The sequence below is a fragment of the Clavelina lepadiformis genome, chromosome 3, assembly GCF_947623445.1.
Source record: "Clavelina lepadiformis chromosome 3, kaClaLepa1.1, whole genome shotgun sequence".
Taxonomy (NCBI): Eukaryota; Metazoa; Chordata; class Ascidiacea; order Aplousobranchia; family Clavelinidae; genus Clavelina; species Clavelina lepadiformis.
In genome coordinates this window covers 3,508,814-3,523,144 of record NC_135242.1, presented here as the reverse complement: position 1 = coordinate 3,523,144, position 14,331 = coordinate 3,508,814, and the positions used below count along the sequence as shown (strand labels likewise).

Below are 14,331 nucleotides of genomic sequence, written 5' to 3'. Positions count from 1 at the left end.
GAATTCTTTTTGTAGCCCCAGAAACTCGACCGTTAGATGGCAATATTGATCCGGTAACGACTAAGAAAAAGTAGTTGAATCATAAATTACAAATATGCAGAAACTTGCATAATTAAGTTGCCAGTCCAAATTAAATTAAGAAAAATCTACCCATTTTAAATCGTTTAAAATTGCCTATTTGTTGTCAACACCATTTAATAATGTAGTGCTTGTGGCCGATCAAGTTTTCTGAACAAGATGATGAGGTTCCGTTTGACTCGCTGTAAAATTGCGTGTTCTGATCGAGTAGCACAACTATGCTTCTTTACAGAAGCATATCGGCTAACAAATGAAAAAACGATAAAACTTTACTTACAAGCTGATAATCGTAACTTAATGTAAACTTTGGTCCAAAGTCAAAAACGCAAGAGTATATAAAGAAAAGTAACCAAAGATGGAATGTAAATTAAGAAGGAAGACCAGAACTTAAAGCAAAGTGTCTAAAACGTGGCGGTTGCCGCCACATGTTTACTAATAAACAACTTTTTTTATAAATCTTATCCTTGGGTAATCGATCAAAACGATGACTACTAAGACTAACAGACTGACACTAAGATTTCCTGTCAAGACTGTCCGAACCTAGTAACTTATTTTATTACAATCAAGCATGAAGCGCTAATAAAACCATTTTAAGCAGAACTAGTAGCCTATATACAAGTCGTTGTCCAGGATGAGGCCAATTGCTACAGATACGTTTGCATAAATTACTGAAATGTTTCCGAATAGTGTACTTATTTGCACCTGACAAAGCAAGCTAAAGATTTCATAAGGAAGTCAAAGATTACATAAGGAGTTAAAATGGATCTACTCTGCTAGCCTTCTTTCATAAGTTATGGCAAACAAAAATCTGGCGTTAAGAATTACTACACATTGCTATTACTGCCTTTGTTGATAAGTCATGATAAATAAAATTGCCATACTAGGTAGCGGAGTGGTTCGAGTGCTGGCCTCACAACAAACGTGGCTTTGTGTTACGTATTCCATACCCAGTGGCACCATACCGTTGTAATGCTCTTGGGCAAGGTATTAACGACACTTGCTCCTTTTCAGTGGACCTGGTGGACTGTTCTAAATACGGTATATAAAAAATCAAAAAAACAAAATAAAAATGTGTGACAATCAGAACTTGCACAAAGGCTAGCTCGGTACCGCTACTTTTCGTGTAAAAGATGCTGCAGCAAATGCAATAGTTGTCGCTATTATGCCGCGGTAAAGGTTACTCCAGGTCAAAACATATGAGACGATACTCGTTCACAATTTTACTTGACATTTCTAAATTAAAAAAGATCAACAGATCTTACAATTAGTACTAAGGATTAATTAACATGTGCTTTTGAACACATACTTGTAAAAGTTTTGAACAAATCACGCGAAAAGTACCGAGTACCGGGACTGACTGAAATGTCTTGAAAAAAGTAATTCGATATATAGATTCGGTACTGCCCACCTATGATCGCCGGGTTTAAATCGTGCAAAGACTTTCCTCAGTTCGAAGATAAAAATTGTCATACCATACCAAATATAAACCGCTGCTTGCCATCAAGAAAATATAGTATGAAAATTTTTCTTTGGATACGAGATTATTGTTTTGTGAGGTCACATAACAAAAAATAAGTAATCTTGCTTCCATGAAACCAAAATAAACCAAAGAATTTGTAACTGTAAGTTAGGTCTGTAGATTGTTTATCGTTTAAGTTGGATTAAGTTATAGAGACTACTTCAGGAATTATATTAGCCTAGCCTATTGTATTGTTTATTTCTGCTCAGTTCATTAAAATTACCAGTTTACATGTTTTGCTAGCCTAGCATTTCTCTTATACACGATTTATGTTTTAAAGATAGTTGATTCATGTTTTCTGCTAGAGTTCATGTTTAGCCTAAAAAGCTGCCCCACACTGACGACTGAAAAACCTGGCAGTTTTCAATGAGAAATTGTGTGTAAAGATACGAAATTTAACATGATGACTGAAGCCTTAACTCAATGTTTGTTCAAAAACCGACTTTACCAGACCGTTTGTTTTTTATAAGGCAACGTCTATTTCACCGGCTGCCGGTTACCGAATTCGGAAAAAGCTACTTCAATAAAGATAACAATTGCGTAACCGGCAATTACGCTAGTCTGTGAATTGAAGTGTATACTAATTTTCAACTTATAACGACGTACTAATTCTTCCAAAGTGTAAACCTAGACCTAGTACTAATCCCCTCTGACCCAAACTCTCACCTCTCATGACTAAATTAGATCAAAAATAAATTTGGACAACAAAGAAGTCAAACAGTAGCAAGATTCGAACCCAAGACCTCCAGCATATGAGCCCCATCGTTAATTGCTATGCCATCACATTGCTTTCTTCCCCTTGTCCAAAACGAGAGTGACAAACCCATCAGCGAAAATCTCCCGGTCACCGTACTGTGATATAAATTGGTATGCTCGTTTACTCCACTGGCAAGTACCTTAAAAGTGCTTTGTTTTGCAGGCTGGCTCTTTCTTATTCTTAGTGGAGAACTGCAAAGGTTTTGTAATATCTTTGCTCATTGTCCATCCATGTCTTATCCTTCAACTCAATCTGCCAGTTGCCCAAGGTCAAAGGTTGCATAAAATTTTGCCCAACGCAGCCTACTTATAGCTCCTTTACATCTGAATTGAGAGAGTTCAGAATGAGACAGTATAAAAAGTAGCCTAATTGTTTTATTAAAAAATTGTATGTTTGAAGCTATTTTTCTTAGATGCTTGTGTTAACTAACTTACAACTTAACGACAATAAAATCCTAGAAAGTCAAATACATGAGCTTAGAACCTTTCCTTTGTAATGTAGCATTTCATTGTAACAGCCAGTTTTTCAAAATTACATATTACTGATTTAAAAAAAACATTCGTTTGTAACATAGTAGCCTAAATCGATCTCATTTAAAACTAACTTTAGCTTTTAGCTTTGTACCTTGGAATCAACTTTACTAGAGTTTTCTTGTATCTTAAATGTGTGGTCTGTAACCTGCTTATGGTGGAGTTAATCATTTGTTATGAATTTTGTAGTTTAATATTTTACAGATGGATCATGTAAAAAATGTACAGAGTGAATTAAATAAAATTTTGACTAAAATTAACTCTGATTACTGTGACATAAGATATAGTGTTTACCGAACTGCTCTGAAGCTGTGTCGATTGCAGAGTATTCTTCATTTGCATGAAATTAATGCTACATCGGTGCTTTCTTCCATCAAAAGTCACATTTTATGGAGCCAGGGTCCAGTAGACTTTATCACAAATGAAGTTGTTAATTTTAAGAAACTTCATCAAGTTATCATTGACATTTACAAATCATGTGGAGTTCACAATTTATTTGATACCTCCAAGTTGTGCAAATATGTGACCATTTTAATTTTTGAAACATTTAAGAATGTTAAACAAGCCAATGTGTCGTTAATATCTGTTGCATTATTCTTCATTGTTATGGGAAATGATGAAATCAAAACAAAGTACAAATCGTTGTTTTCGTTATACGCTGGTGCTCTGGCAATGCTAAACAAAAGCAGGGCTGGTCTTCTGATTACTCATTTTGTACGGATAACAGAAACTGTCAGTGAATCAGGAAGCTTTGGAAAGATCACTCCAAGTGTAGAAAGTTGCTTCAGAGATGTTTTAGGGTCTATGGTTTCTCAACATCACTTTTTACAGTGGTTGTTAAAGGAGCCGCAGTCGATAGTCTGGTTGCCGACCATGCACAGATTAAACATATCAAGGTCATCTGTGCATAATGTGCAGTGTGCTACTTGCAAAGTGCGACCCATAATTGGCCTAAGATTTCAATGTTTGAAGTGCTTGGACTATGACACGTGTCAGACGTGCTTCTTAACACAGCAGAGAGGGACCAAATCTCACAAAGTTAACCATCCGAGGCAAGAATACTGCTTACCAGCTGGCAGTAAAGAAAAGGTAAACGCTTTTGCAAGAACCATTCGAAACATTGTGACAAAGAGGTACAAGCATAAAAGCCTCTCATCCAGTTTTCTACCAATTGATCAAAGCAAGTCAGATCCATCGATCACTTTGCCTCAAAGCCTATCACGCCCGGAAGAAAATGGCAAAAACACTTCAAAAAGTCTGAATGATTCGGCTGATTATGATGAAGTTAGTCATCTTGCAAACGAAGAGAAGGAACAATTGATGGGGCTGGTAACAAAGTTGAAGGAGGAAAATGAGAAAATTCTCGGCACTGTACATCTTCTGGAGTCATCTCAAAATGAGAAAGTTGATGGTGAGGAGGATAATTTGATCCTGCAAAATCAGCTTGACACTGTGATGCTGCACAACCATCACCTTAAAGCTGAACTAGATAACCTAAAGTGCGTGGTCTTTGCAGAAAACTTTCTTCACGATTCACAGAGTGGAAACGATGGATCATCATTAAGGGAAGAAAATGGTGAGACAACTGAAGGTAATATGTCAGACATTTCATCTCTGCAACCAGAACCTACAAATAACCTCCATCGAGGCAAGAAGTTCAAACACAAACAAAAGTCGACAAAGCCTCACAAGGTATACCAAGATATGTCACTGAATGGTAGTTATGAAAACAATAATCTTGCAGAGTGTAAACAAGAAAATGACTTTAGTGAACAACTTCGCCATATACTGGACAGTTTGGGTTCAGCGTTAGTTCTTGATAATCTACCACCACCAGGTGGTGTGAATCATGAAATGAGTGTAGCAGCAGAGAAGGTCACAGACAACTTCAATGACTTGATTGACCAAGCTCTTGCCTCATAGGTTTAAAGCCAAGTTTACATCAAAGTTGTTTTGCTTCATTTTGTTTATGCCGTAAATGTATGTTTATGTGCTTTGCGTTCATATACTGTAGTTGGATTTGGTAACTGTGACTGCTAATTAATTATACTCAGTATCTAATTTTAGATGTGATTTATTATGTATCTTGTTTTGCACTCTTTTATATTTATTTTGCACAAGATTTTGTTATTAATTTCAACTGCTGCTGTTGTACAGATTTTATGGTGCTTACAATGTTGCAGCTGTGTTTATACAATTTAAAAATACATTTTAATGTTTTTAGTGGTGTTTGCTATAGTTTTTCTAACCTTACTCTGGGAATGTTACTTTTTTACAGATAACAATTGATTTATAACATTGTGTGGAGTTTTGTTCTGAAAGTTGCATAAGTGTTTCCACTTGTTTCACTTTGTGCCACTTTTGCATTTGAAGTATTTTTGTATTGACGCACATACATAATTAATAATCGTGCTATATGATCAGATATAAAATATATTTGCATCACAGCAAGAACTATAATTGGTTGAATTATCTCCTTTAGGCTTGCTTAGAAGGAAAGCTATGTGTGATGTAATCATAAACAACTGACTAACTCAACGCTTTATAAGTGGAAACGCCTTTACATACTACTTGTAGAAAATGGCTGAAAAGGGGTAAGTTGATTCTACAAGTTTCAAAGAACTAACAGTCGTACCCTACCTGCTCATCCTTTAGTTGTAACATCGTAAATTATCGGCGAGTCATCCATTTAGAGATGAAGAGGAGGAAAAAGACCAAAGTTCATCGACGTCATCCTCGTGGTGGGATTCTTCCTCTTGGAGCTCTTTATATGACACAGCAAAACAAAAGGTTTCTTATTGCCGGAGCTTTTTGTCTAAAGTTTTCTGTTAAAGTAGATGGTGTAAAGTTTAGTAGCATTTCTTACGCAGCTCACAGAGACAAACGAATTCTTGATGAAAGACATGAAAGAATTCACACAAACTGTAAAAACCGACACGTCGAAGCTGGTTGCCGACACTGCAAGCTCAATGAAGGAGCAACTTAAAATAAAGGTGGTTGGCATCTCTGACTTGATGTCCCCTATTGCTGATAGAAAGCTTTTGTGTAGCAATCTTGAGCTCTCTAAATTTGAGTTTATCTTTGTAAAAATTATATCTAGTTGAAGCTACTTTAATGGTAGGTAAATATGGACGAGGCGTCACATGCAACAAAGGTCGTGACAAATTCCATCAGTGAATTCCTCGGGAACGTGGTCCATCAAGTCACGCCTATAGCACCAAATGAGAATGGTAATGAAAAGCTTGTCAATGACAAACACAATGCAACAGAGCTTATTTTAACAACATTGGTAATTGCATAGAAAATGACGACTCAACCATGTTCATGGGAACTTCTTCAGGGGTTAAGGTTATGTCACCTGCTGAGGTTAGAAAAAGTTCCATAATTTTAGTAATTTAGTACAGATTAGGTAAGCTTATGTTAGAATGTAGATTTTTAAAGTTAACAACATTTTAAATACGCATTTGTTGTAAAAATAAGTCATTTAACACAAAAAGGAAAAATCTCAATAAGCTTATGTTGTTGCACTTCATTCAGGCTCGTTTATTCACCTTACAAACATCGCCGGCAACTTATTGCAATGAACCAGACAGTAAGTTTAAGACACCACGGCCACGTCTATATGTTAGTTGAGCTTTGTTTTTAACAAATTCCATTCAACATTTTAGATCTCGTTGAATTTGACCTTTGGCTTAAAGACTTTGAACTTGATATGAAAAAGGAGGAACTTTCACTTTTAATGCTCGACTCAAAGGAAGTCGGTTTTTCTTATCTTAGAGGCTTTCTTAAGAGTTTGAAGGATGTAAGTTGCTTATCTGCGCACTCTTTTTAAGGTTCGATCACTGTACACCAAGCTCGTGCCAGAAGCCGTATCACACGTCGATTTCTGGACAAGATACTTTTATAAAAAGGATGAGCTCGAAAAGGTTTGTTGGATCGAAAGTCAGTTCATTAAACAACATTTTCCAGCATCAGCACGTGCTTGTATTGACAGGCGGAACAGAGAAGGGTCTCAATCATGGAGAGGGCCGCAGCAAAAGACACCGAGCTTACTTGGGATGATGAAGGTTTGCTGCTTAATGATAGTCCATGATACTTGGACGTGCTGTAGAATTGGTTGTTCAATTATTATTGTTATTTCTTTCAGACGACTTTGATATGGTTGATTGCCCAGCCACTCAATCGAATGACAATTTAGAAACAAAAGTCGAAAACATTCAAAATTTACCTGAAAAGAATAACGCTGACCTGGCTGAAATGGGAAAGAACGATATTACAGATAAGCCCCCTGCCAATCACTTAAAACATGACGATACACCACAAGAAGCAAAAATGCCTACTGTCACTGAAATTGCGACCATCAAAAGCAGTACATCCAGTAATGTTCCCACCCCTGAACTGCCTACCATTTCAGATTCCAGTATTGATATTGAAGTGGATAATACAGTTGGAGTAAGTGTGGAGATCACAAATCAAACTTCTACTTCTTCTACTCCTTCTGATGCAGATAAGTCGAAAGAGATGTCTAAAGACAAAGTTGCATCCTCCGAAAAGCAGGAGACAGACATACAAGATATAAAGAAAGCCGCAGAAAATGATAGCACGATAAAAGACGAGTCTCCACAAAAACGTAAGCTGATTAAACTCTTCTCAAATCCAAAAATAACTTGTAGTGTAACGTCACTGGTTTTGGAAGAACCAGCACCTGGCACAAGAAGAATATCCCAGACAAGTTTCATATTTCACAAGGTTTATGTTTTAGTTGTTGAATCGTCGAGTGGCGACAGCTCGGATTGGGAGAAGGAGTTCGATCTTGAGATGACTGAAGATGAAATAAAGGAAGCTCTCCTTGAAGACGACGCAGATGTGAGAAGTTTTAGTAATTATGACGTAGTCGTGATTAATAAACGTATTAAAATATATTTGGCCATAAAAAGTATAATTTTATCACTTGTTTTGCTGATTCTTTCTGCAATGACTTTGATGTCTGTAAAAATATTTTTCTGTCAGGGCGAAATTGAAGGTTGGGAGGAATGGGAGTGAAGCGTGATGATTTGTTTTCTTTTTTTGCAATTTATGGTAAATTTACGGTGAATTGTGTTATACAGATTTTTAATACATTCTATCTTTGTTCGGTGTAAGCTTGTACAAATAAAATGCGCTAATCATAACAGCAATGTTTTGTTTGATGTGTTTCTTTCAAAAAAAAAACGATGTGCTAAGGCCGCTAACAAACACCAACATAGACTGCAGTCCTGTTTGTTTTGCTGCGTTTCCTGTCGCAACCAATGAATTATTACTTACGCATTTGCCAAACAACCTGGGTACTTTGAAGCGTGTGTAGGTATTTGTAGCTATGTACTGTACAGGCATGAAATAGGGCTACCGAATTAGCTTTACGAGTACATCGCAGTACACAGGGAAGTAATATGGTTGGATCATCAAAGATGGGCAGTACTGCCATACTTTTTCAGTAACGATACCGTCGGTACTTTTAGAAAAAAGTACCAAAGCCCTGTACCGAACCACTTTTTTCAAGAAATATATGTTGGTCCCGCTATTTTTAAAATGATTACTTCAAGGCTTTAAGAAGTTTGTCTCCAAAAATTTATTTTATTTTAAACTTCATGCCAATTAGCCTATAGCGCCTTTTGTTCTTTTTTAATCCACAGATGTCTAATAAATTCGCAAAGAGTGAGTTCAAATATTTTTCCACCTGAATTAAAATTTGGTGAACATTGCACTTGCAACAAGATCCGCTGCACAAAAAGTACCGGTACCGAATATCGGAAAAGCACCGAACTACTTTTTTGAAAAAGTACCGAATACCGGAACCGACGGTACATTTTTTGCCAATACTGGTACCGTTAACCACTATACTTTGAAAGTATCGACTGCCCGCCTCCGTGGATCATGCCCATTGTAAGTTGTGCATTCAGTATAATAAAGACGCCCATCAAAAGATGATTAATAATATGTAGAGATTATATAAGTTACGTGTTGACAACCATTTCAGTAAAGTTGACGTGTTTAAAAAACTTTAAACAGTTATTATTTGTGGATGCAATTTAAATTGGTCATTAAGCTCAAATAAAGCTAAAGCTAAAGCTAATAAGTAAACAGACATTTTTGAACATATAACATTTTGTAAAATAAACTTAATTAAGCACGACCTTAAATCTCTACTTTTGTTTTTAATCGTAGGTATTCACAACACATTTAAGCTTTAAACACCAAAGTAGCATACTAAATGTAGTGTAATATTTTAGAATTTAGTTCGTATTATGTTAGGGAAAGCACCGTTGGTGAGCTTTTTTGTGAATTTCACAAGGGCCACAATAGGTTCCAACTTCCAAGGCCATTATGAAAGTGGTTCAGAAGTTGCACTTTTAGGTTAATTACATCGAAGATGTCGAATTCAGCGCTGTTCGTTTGTTTGGGTAAGTGGTTTTATGGTATAAATTGCGTACAATGAGCACTTGAGTAGTCACGTTACGACGACTTAGTAAATTACAAAACAAGACAAATAGACATAGCATAAACCTGTAAACTAGACCCAGCACACTATCATTTATTCTACTAAATCAGTAATGTTTTTACCTATTCAGGGAACATTTGCCGATCACCCATTGCTGAAGCTTGTTTTAAGCAGTTACTTCAGGAAAAAGGTGTACTGGCAAATGTGAGTCATTGCTGTATTCAAACCAGATTTCTGTATTTATTATCATGTAGAACAGGGCTTCCCAAACTTTTTTGCTCGCGACCCCTTTCAAACTTCTGAAGTTTTCCGCGACCCTTCACGTTTAAATTGATTAGCAGTGCGAAATATACCTTTGTCATTAGTGACATTTATTGAGATGCAAAGACTGAATTCAAGCAACCAGTACTCAAAGCCTACTTACTACTTTACACATATGTAGGCCACTGGAAACAAAAAAAGCACACACATTTATTCAGTGTGATTGGTGCGACTGCTTTCTGCTACAAAGCAAGTCCAGCCGTGGCTCAACATCTGCTAATGCTGGTCTCAAGGCGGTTTTAATGTTGATTAGGCTGGAACGATATTTTGTTTTGATTGTATTTTGTACTTCGTGTAAAATTGGTATACGCTCTGCGACCCCTGACGTTCGTTACGCGACCCCTTGCGGGGTTGCGACCCCCAGTTTGGGAAGCCCTGATGTTGAAGGTTTCATACTTCTACACGTTTTATTTATATATAGCAACTTACACTTCACCCAAATTGGAAAGTTTGCTGTTTTTGGGTGAGAAATTCCTTCAGGCAATAACAACAAACAATAACCATTATACGCGCAATTAATTTTAATCACTCGCACACTTAGCCCAGATTGGAGAGTTTTCTGATTTTGAGTGAGTAATTCTCGGCTCAATAAGCCCAAAACATAACAATTATATGCGCAATTCATTCAGAAAACTTTGTTTATTTTGCAAAAGAATTGTACAGATATGACTTTTTGTAGTCATTTGCGTCAGAAGCATTGCCAGATTAACTATGAATTCATAAAGTAGTTTATAAATGGCCTATGTTTGGGAACATATTTTTGAGAAATTCGCACAAATTTTGGGTTTATATGCACAAAGCAGTCTGCGGACTTTTTATCCCCTGCACACTTAGCAAACTTTCCAACCTGACTGTTCACTTTTAATTGCCAGAAGCATTTTGGTAGGAATTACCATGTGAGTCTAAAAGCAGAATTTACATGCTTTAACAAGAAATTAGGTCCTACAGACCAAATAGCTGCAAAAAATAGCTGCAGAGTTAGCAATGTGTGGCTTATTTCAATCCCATGTGCAGCCATTTTGGTCAGAAATTTCACTATTTAAACACGTGCACGGATCACAACCAAATCTTTTTCTTGATTCTAAAGAAATGGGTTCAATCTGCATCAGCTGCTCAATTCGCAAACTTTCCAGCCGTGCCAGTAACATGCAGCTTAGGGTTGTTCATACTTTAGTTATGTTTAAAAAGTTCAAGTTAAATAGACTGGTCCCATTCGGTATAAACCTAAACTAAATTTTCAAAACCACTTTTGAAAATTTTTAGTTTTTGACCCCATTTACGAGCCCCAACGTTTTCACTTAAAAATTGCTAAATTTAGGAATGCCCCATAGCCGAAAACGTTAAAAAATTTAGATTAAAAATGCGGTGAAAAAAAAATAGAATAATTTTTGTTTAATATTTTTGTAAGTATGACATCAACAAACACAGTTTTTAACAGCAATTTTTTTGTATTTATTTGAAAAAGCTGGATTGTCGTTTTTAAAGCCCTGCTCTCTTTTTGAAAACCTTTATTATGATTGTTAAAATTCAGTGGCGAGTAGATAGTGCAGCTACATCTCGTTATGAAATTGGATCATCACCAGATCGTAGAGGCCAAAAATGTATGAAAAAGCATAAAATTTTTCATCATGTTGAAAACCATCGAGCTCGTCAGATCACGGCAAAGGACTACGATGAATTTGACTACATTTTCGGAATGGATGACAGCAATATGAGGTTAAAATTTGCTGTGTGGTGATTAAAGATTTACCTTCGATTACCTTCTAAGACTAAAGATTACCCATTGTGATTTTTTTACATTTGTGCAGCAATCTGCAGAATATGGCGCCAAAAAAATCATACAAAGCCCAGTTACTGCTTTTAGGCTCATTTGACGACGATAAGTCGTCTGGTGGAATCATTGAGGACCCATATTATGTGAGTTTAAGATAATATGATGTCTTATTGGTATGATTACAAGTCAGTGCGTACAATTTTATTGCCCACTTAGTGAAGTGCATGTTTGAGAATGGTTTACAATCGTTTTCACATTTTCTTTGTTGCGCAACCGTAATCCAGTATTTTCTTATATACCTATGCTAAACTTGATCAATTAATTTTAATTATAAGTTAGATTTAACCTGCAAAATTAAATTTAAATTTTACTTACCCTTTCTCTCAACTTAATTCTTTGACAGAATAACACTGCAATAAAATATTGGTGAAGTAGAACTATCTTGTTCAGTAATTTGATAGTGCAACTTTAATTGACGGTAGCTTAAACTTGTTTTATTTGCTGTATTTTCTTGGTCTGGCTTGCATTTGATGACAGTTGATAAAATAGAGGAAATCTTATGCTCGGTATACATTAGCTCTTATTACTAGGATCAAGTTTGTGTAGATGATTATGATAGAAATCATAATCTTTAGTTGCATGAGATGAAACTGTTGTTTCAGGGCACTGATGATGAAGATTTTGAAGTTGTTTATCAACAATGCCTGAGATCCTGTCGAAATTTTTTGCAAGAAAAGTCAATTTAATGTCAATGATTATTGCCATTTGCTACAGTCAGAGGAATATACAAATGTAGTTAACTTGAATAACATGAAAACTATCTTGTGTAAAGTTTTACTTTGATTGGTGACATACTGACATCAATGTAAGCATAACTCACGCAAAGACAAATTTTAAAAGTTTGATAAATGCATTTTGTTAATGGCTTAGAATAGACCCATGCTACAAAATCATGCGGTTGATTAATTATTAGTTCAACTTGTGGGGTCCTACCAACGTTTTAAGAATTTGTGCATGACACTAACTGCAGAGTTATATGTATCCATGCACCGTTTTAAACTTTAATTTTACTGCACTTAGGGCTTAATAATTAATAAAACTCGATGCACATCTGGCAATTCGTACCGGTCATCACTTTTTCCTGCAGAGCTTTCTTAGATACTCGGCTGCAAACGTTGCTAAGGATCTCTTCATTGCAACATTTAACGACGCTCTACATGACAAAATGAAATTTCATAAAACCTTTATGCCTCCAGTTGCCTAGGTCCATAGACAGTTGTCTGCATAGTATTGGGATATGACAAGGTTGTGTAAAAATGCGGACACGTTTTAATATGAAGAACCGAATGATGTCATCATTGGAATAAGTTGAGTTGTTCTGCTTTCTTTTCCCTGTTTAATTAAACCCGGTCTTGGCCTTACTCCATCCGGTTAATTACAATATTTTCAATGCTGTTTTATACTGACTCTATTCTTTTGACAAAGTAAGTAAGGGCCGTATTTCTAGGGCCAGCATTAAACGAAAAAAGGAAAAGTCATGTCCGGACAAACGCGAAACTAACTCCGATTCATCCCTCAGAGGATATAAGACTGTTTAATCTGAATCAATGAAACATATTCCAAAGCACTCCGAGACATTTTCAGCTGTTATTGACTCAAAGAAAAGATAATTAATTAGTCAATAACGAAGTGAGGTTTTAAAATAAATTTTGTAAATGACGGGTGTAATTTCAAATGAGGCTTAACGTAATGCAGTGTGCACCAGAAATGACAGATCATTGTTTCCATACTATCAGCGTTTGCAGCGCAGGCCAGAACCAGGCTCTCCCAGTATTGAACATACTTCTGAACCAACCAGAGGCCTATTAACTGACTAATGGGAACATCGTATTGTTTCTATTGCTTTAAAAGAGCATAATTCCACCGCACAGGAGATATGAACTTAACAACAGAAGCTTTCGAGAGTTTGTGCAATAGTAGTGGATAACATCGAAAAATTTGCCAAAGATTTTAGTTAGGATTTTCAGAGCAGATTTTGGATCAATCTGTAGGATTAACGTTGGCGCCCGTTTACATTTAATTATCATAATATAGTTGCAGCTGTTTCGAGAGGGGAGGACACTGTCATACAGGTCTTCGATGTGTGGCTTTTATGTCGGCTGCCGATCCATGGAAAGGGTAGGCTAGTTCCACGGATTTTGATAAAGAGTTGTCGCCGAGTTTTCCCTTGTTCAGGTGGAAGAGGGTTTTCATTTCTACATAAAACGTTTGTTTGCCACGTATTGTATTGTACACTTTTCGCTTGTAGCTGTGCGGAACGAAAGTTAGAATGCTAACTGTTATAGTTATAGCACAATAAAACACATGCTCACGAACAATTAATAATAATATGGTATCGTTTATTTTTCGTCATAAATTGTACCTTTAATCAACCATATACCACCTGCCATGCTCACTCATGTACTTTGTTTTTTTACTGATCTAAAACGCATGAGTTGACAGAAATTATCTGTAATGAAAAGTGGTGTATGATACCTTAACCTGTAAGGCAGACATGTGCAACCAGTGGCCCGCGGGCCGCAGTGCGGACCGCGTGGTGCTCAGCAAAATGTTAGAACTTCATACTAGCCATCACTATTTCATGCAGTTTACATCAGTGGTTCTCAAACTGTGGTACGCGTACCACTAGTGGTACGCGAGAGCTTTTTAAGTGGTACCGCGTACCGCTGAACATGATTTTCGATGTGCTGTGAGTAATGTGTTGCCCCGGATAGACAAGCTTGTGCAGAAGAAACAGTTGCTTCTATCAAATTAAATTGTGTTTTCTTGCTATTCATTGGTGTTATGGTATAGTAATAACGGTAATAACTAATA

General features: G+C 36.4%; 3 protein-coding genes across 3 annotated transcripts; all 3 read left to right on the top strand.

Moving 5' to 3' along the window:
• Positions 1 to 1,738: 1,738 nt before the first annotated feature.
• On the top strand, positions 1,739 to 5,366 carry LOC143448419 (dystrophin-like). Its single transcript, XM_076948165.1, has 2 exons — positions 1,739 to 2,629; positions 2,667 to 5,366. Exon 2 carries the CDS (start codon positions 3,089 to 3,091, stop codon positions 4,805 to 4,807), a length of 1,719 nt encoding a protein of 572 aa, XP_076804280.1. The 5' UTR covers positions 1,739 to 2,629; positions 2,667 to 3,088; the 3' UTR covers positions 4,808 to 5,366.
• Positions 5,312 to 8,061, top strand: LOC143448420 (BSD domain-containing protein 1-like). The gene is made up of 12 exons (XM_076948166.1): positions 5,312 to 5,478; positions 5,578 to 5,674; positions 5,755 to 5,877; positions 6,006 to 6,114; positions 6,186 to 6,250; positions 6,422 to 6,476; positions 6,553 to 6,641; positions 6,718 to 6,810; positions 6,879 to 6,951; positions 7,032 to 7,514; positions 7,647 to 7,750; positions 7,895 to 8,061. Exons 1-12 carry the CDS (start codon positions 5,465 to 5,467, stop codon positions 7,925 to 7,927), a joined length of 1,338 nt encoding a protein of 445 aa, XP_076804281.1. The 5' UTR covers positions 5,312 to 5,464; the 3' UTR covers positions 7,928 to 8,061.
• Positions 8,062 to 9,207: 1,146 nt separating this feature from the next.
• Positions 9,208 to 12,575, top strand: LOC143450578 (low molecular weight phosphotyrosine protein phosphatase-like). The gene is made up of 5 exons (XM_076951181.1): positions 9,208 to 9,324; positions 9,493 to 9,566; positions 11,215 to 11,399; positions 11,492 to 11,600; positions 12,120 to 12,575. Exons 1-5 carry the CDS (start codon positions 9,294 to 9,296, stop codon positions 12,201 to 12,203), a joined length of 483 nt encoding a protein of 160 aa, XP_076807296.1. The 5' UTR covers positions 9,208 to 9,293; the 3' UTR covers positions 12,204 to 12,575.
• Positions 12,576 to 14,331: the final 1,756 nt, after the last annotated feature.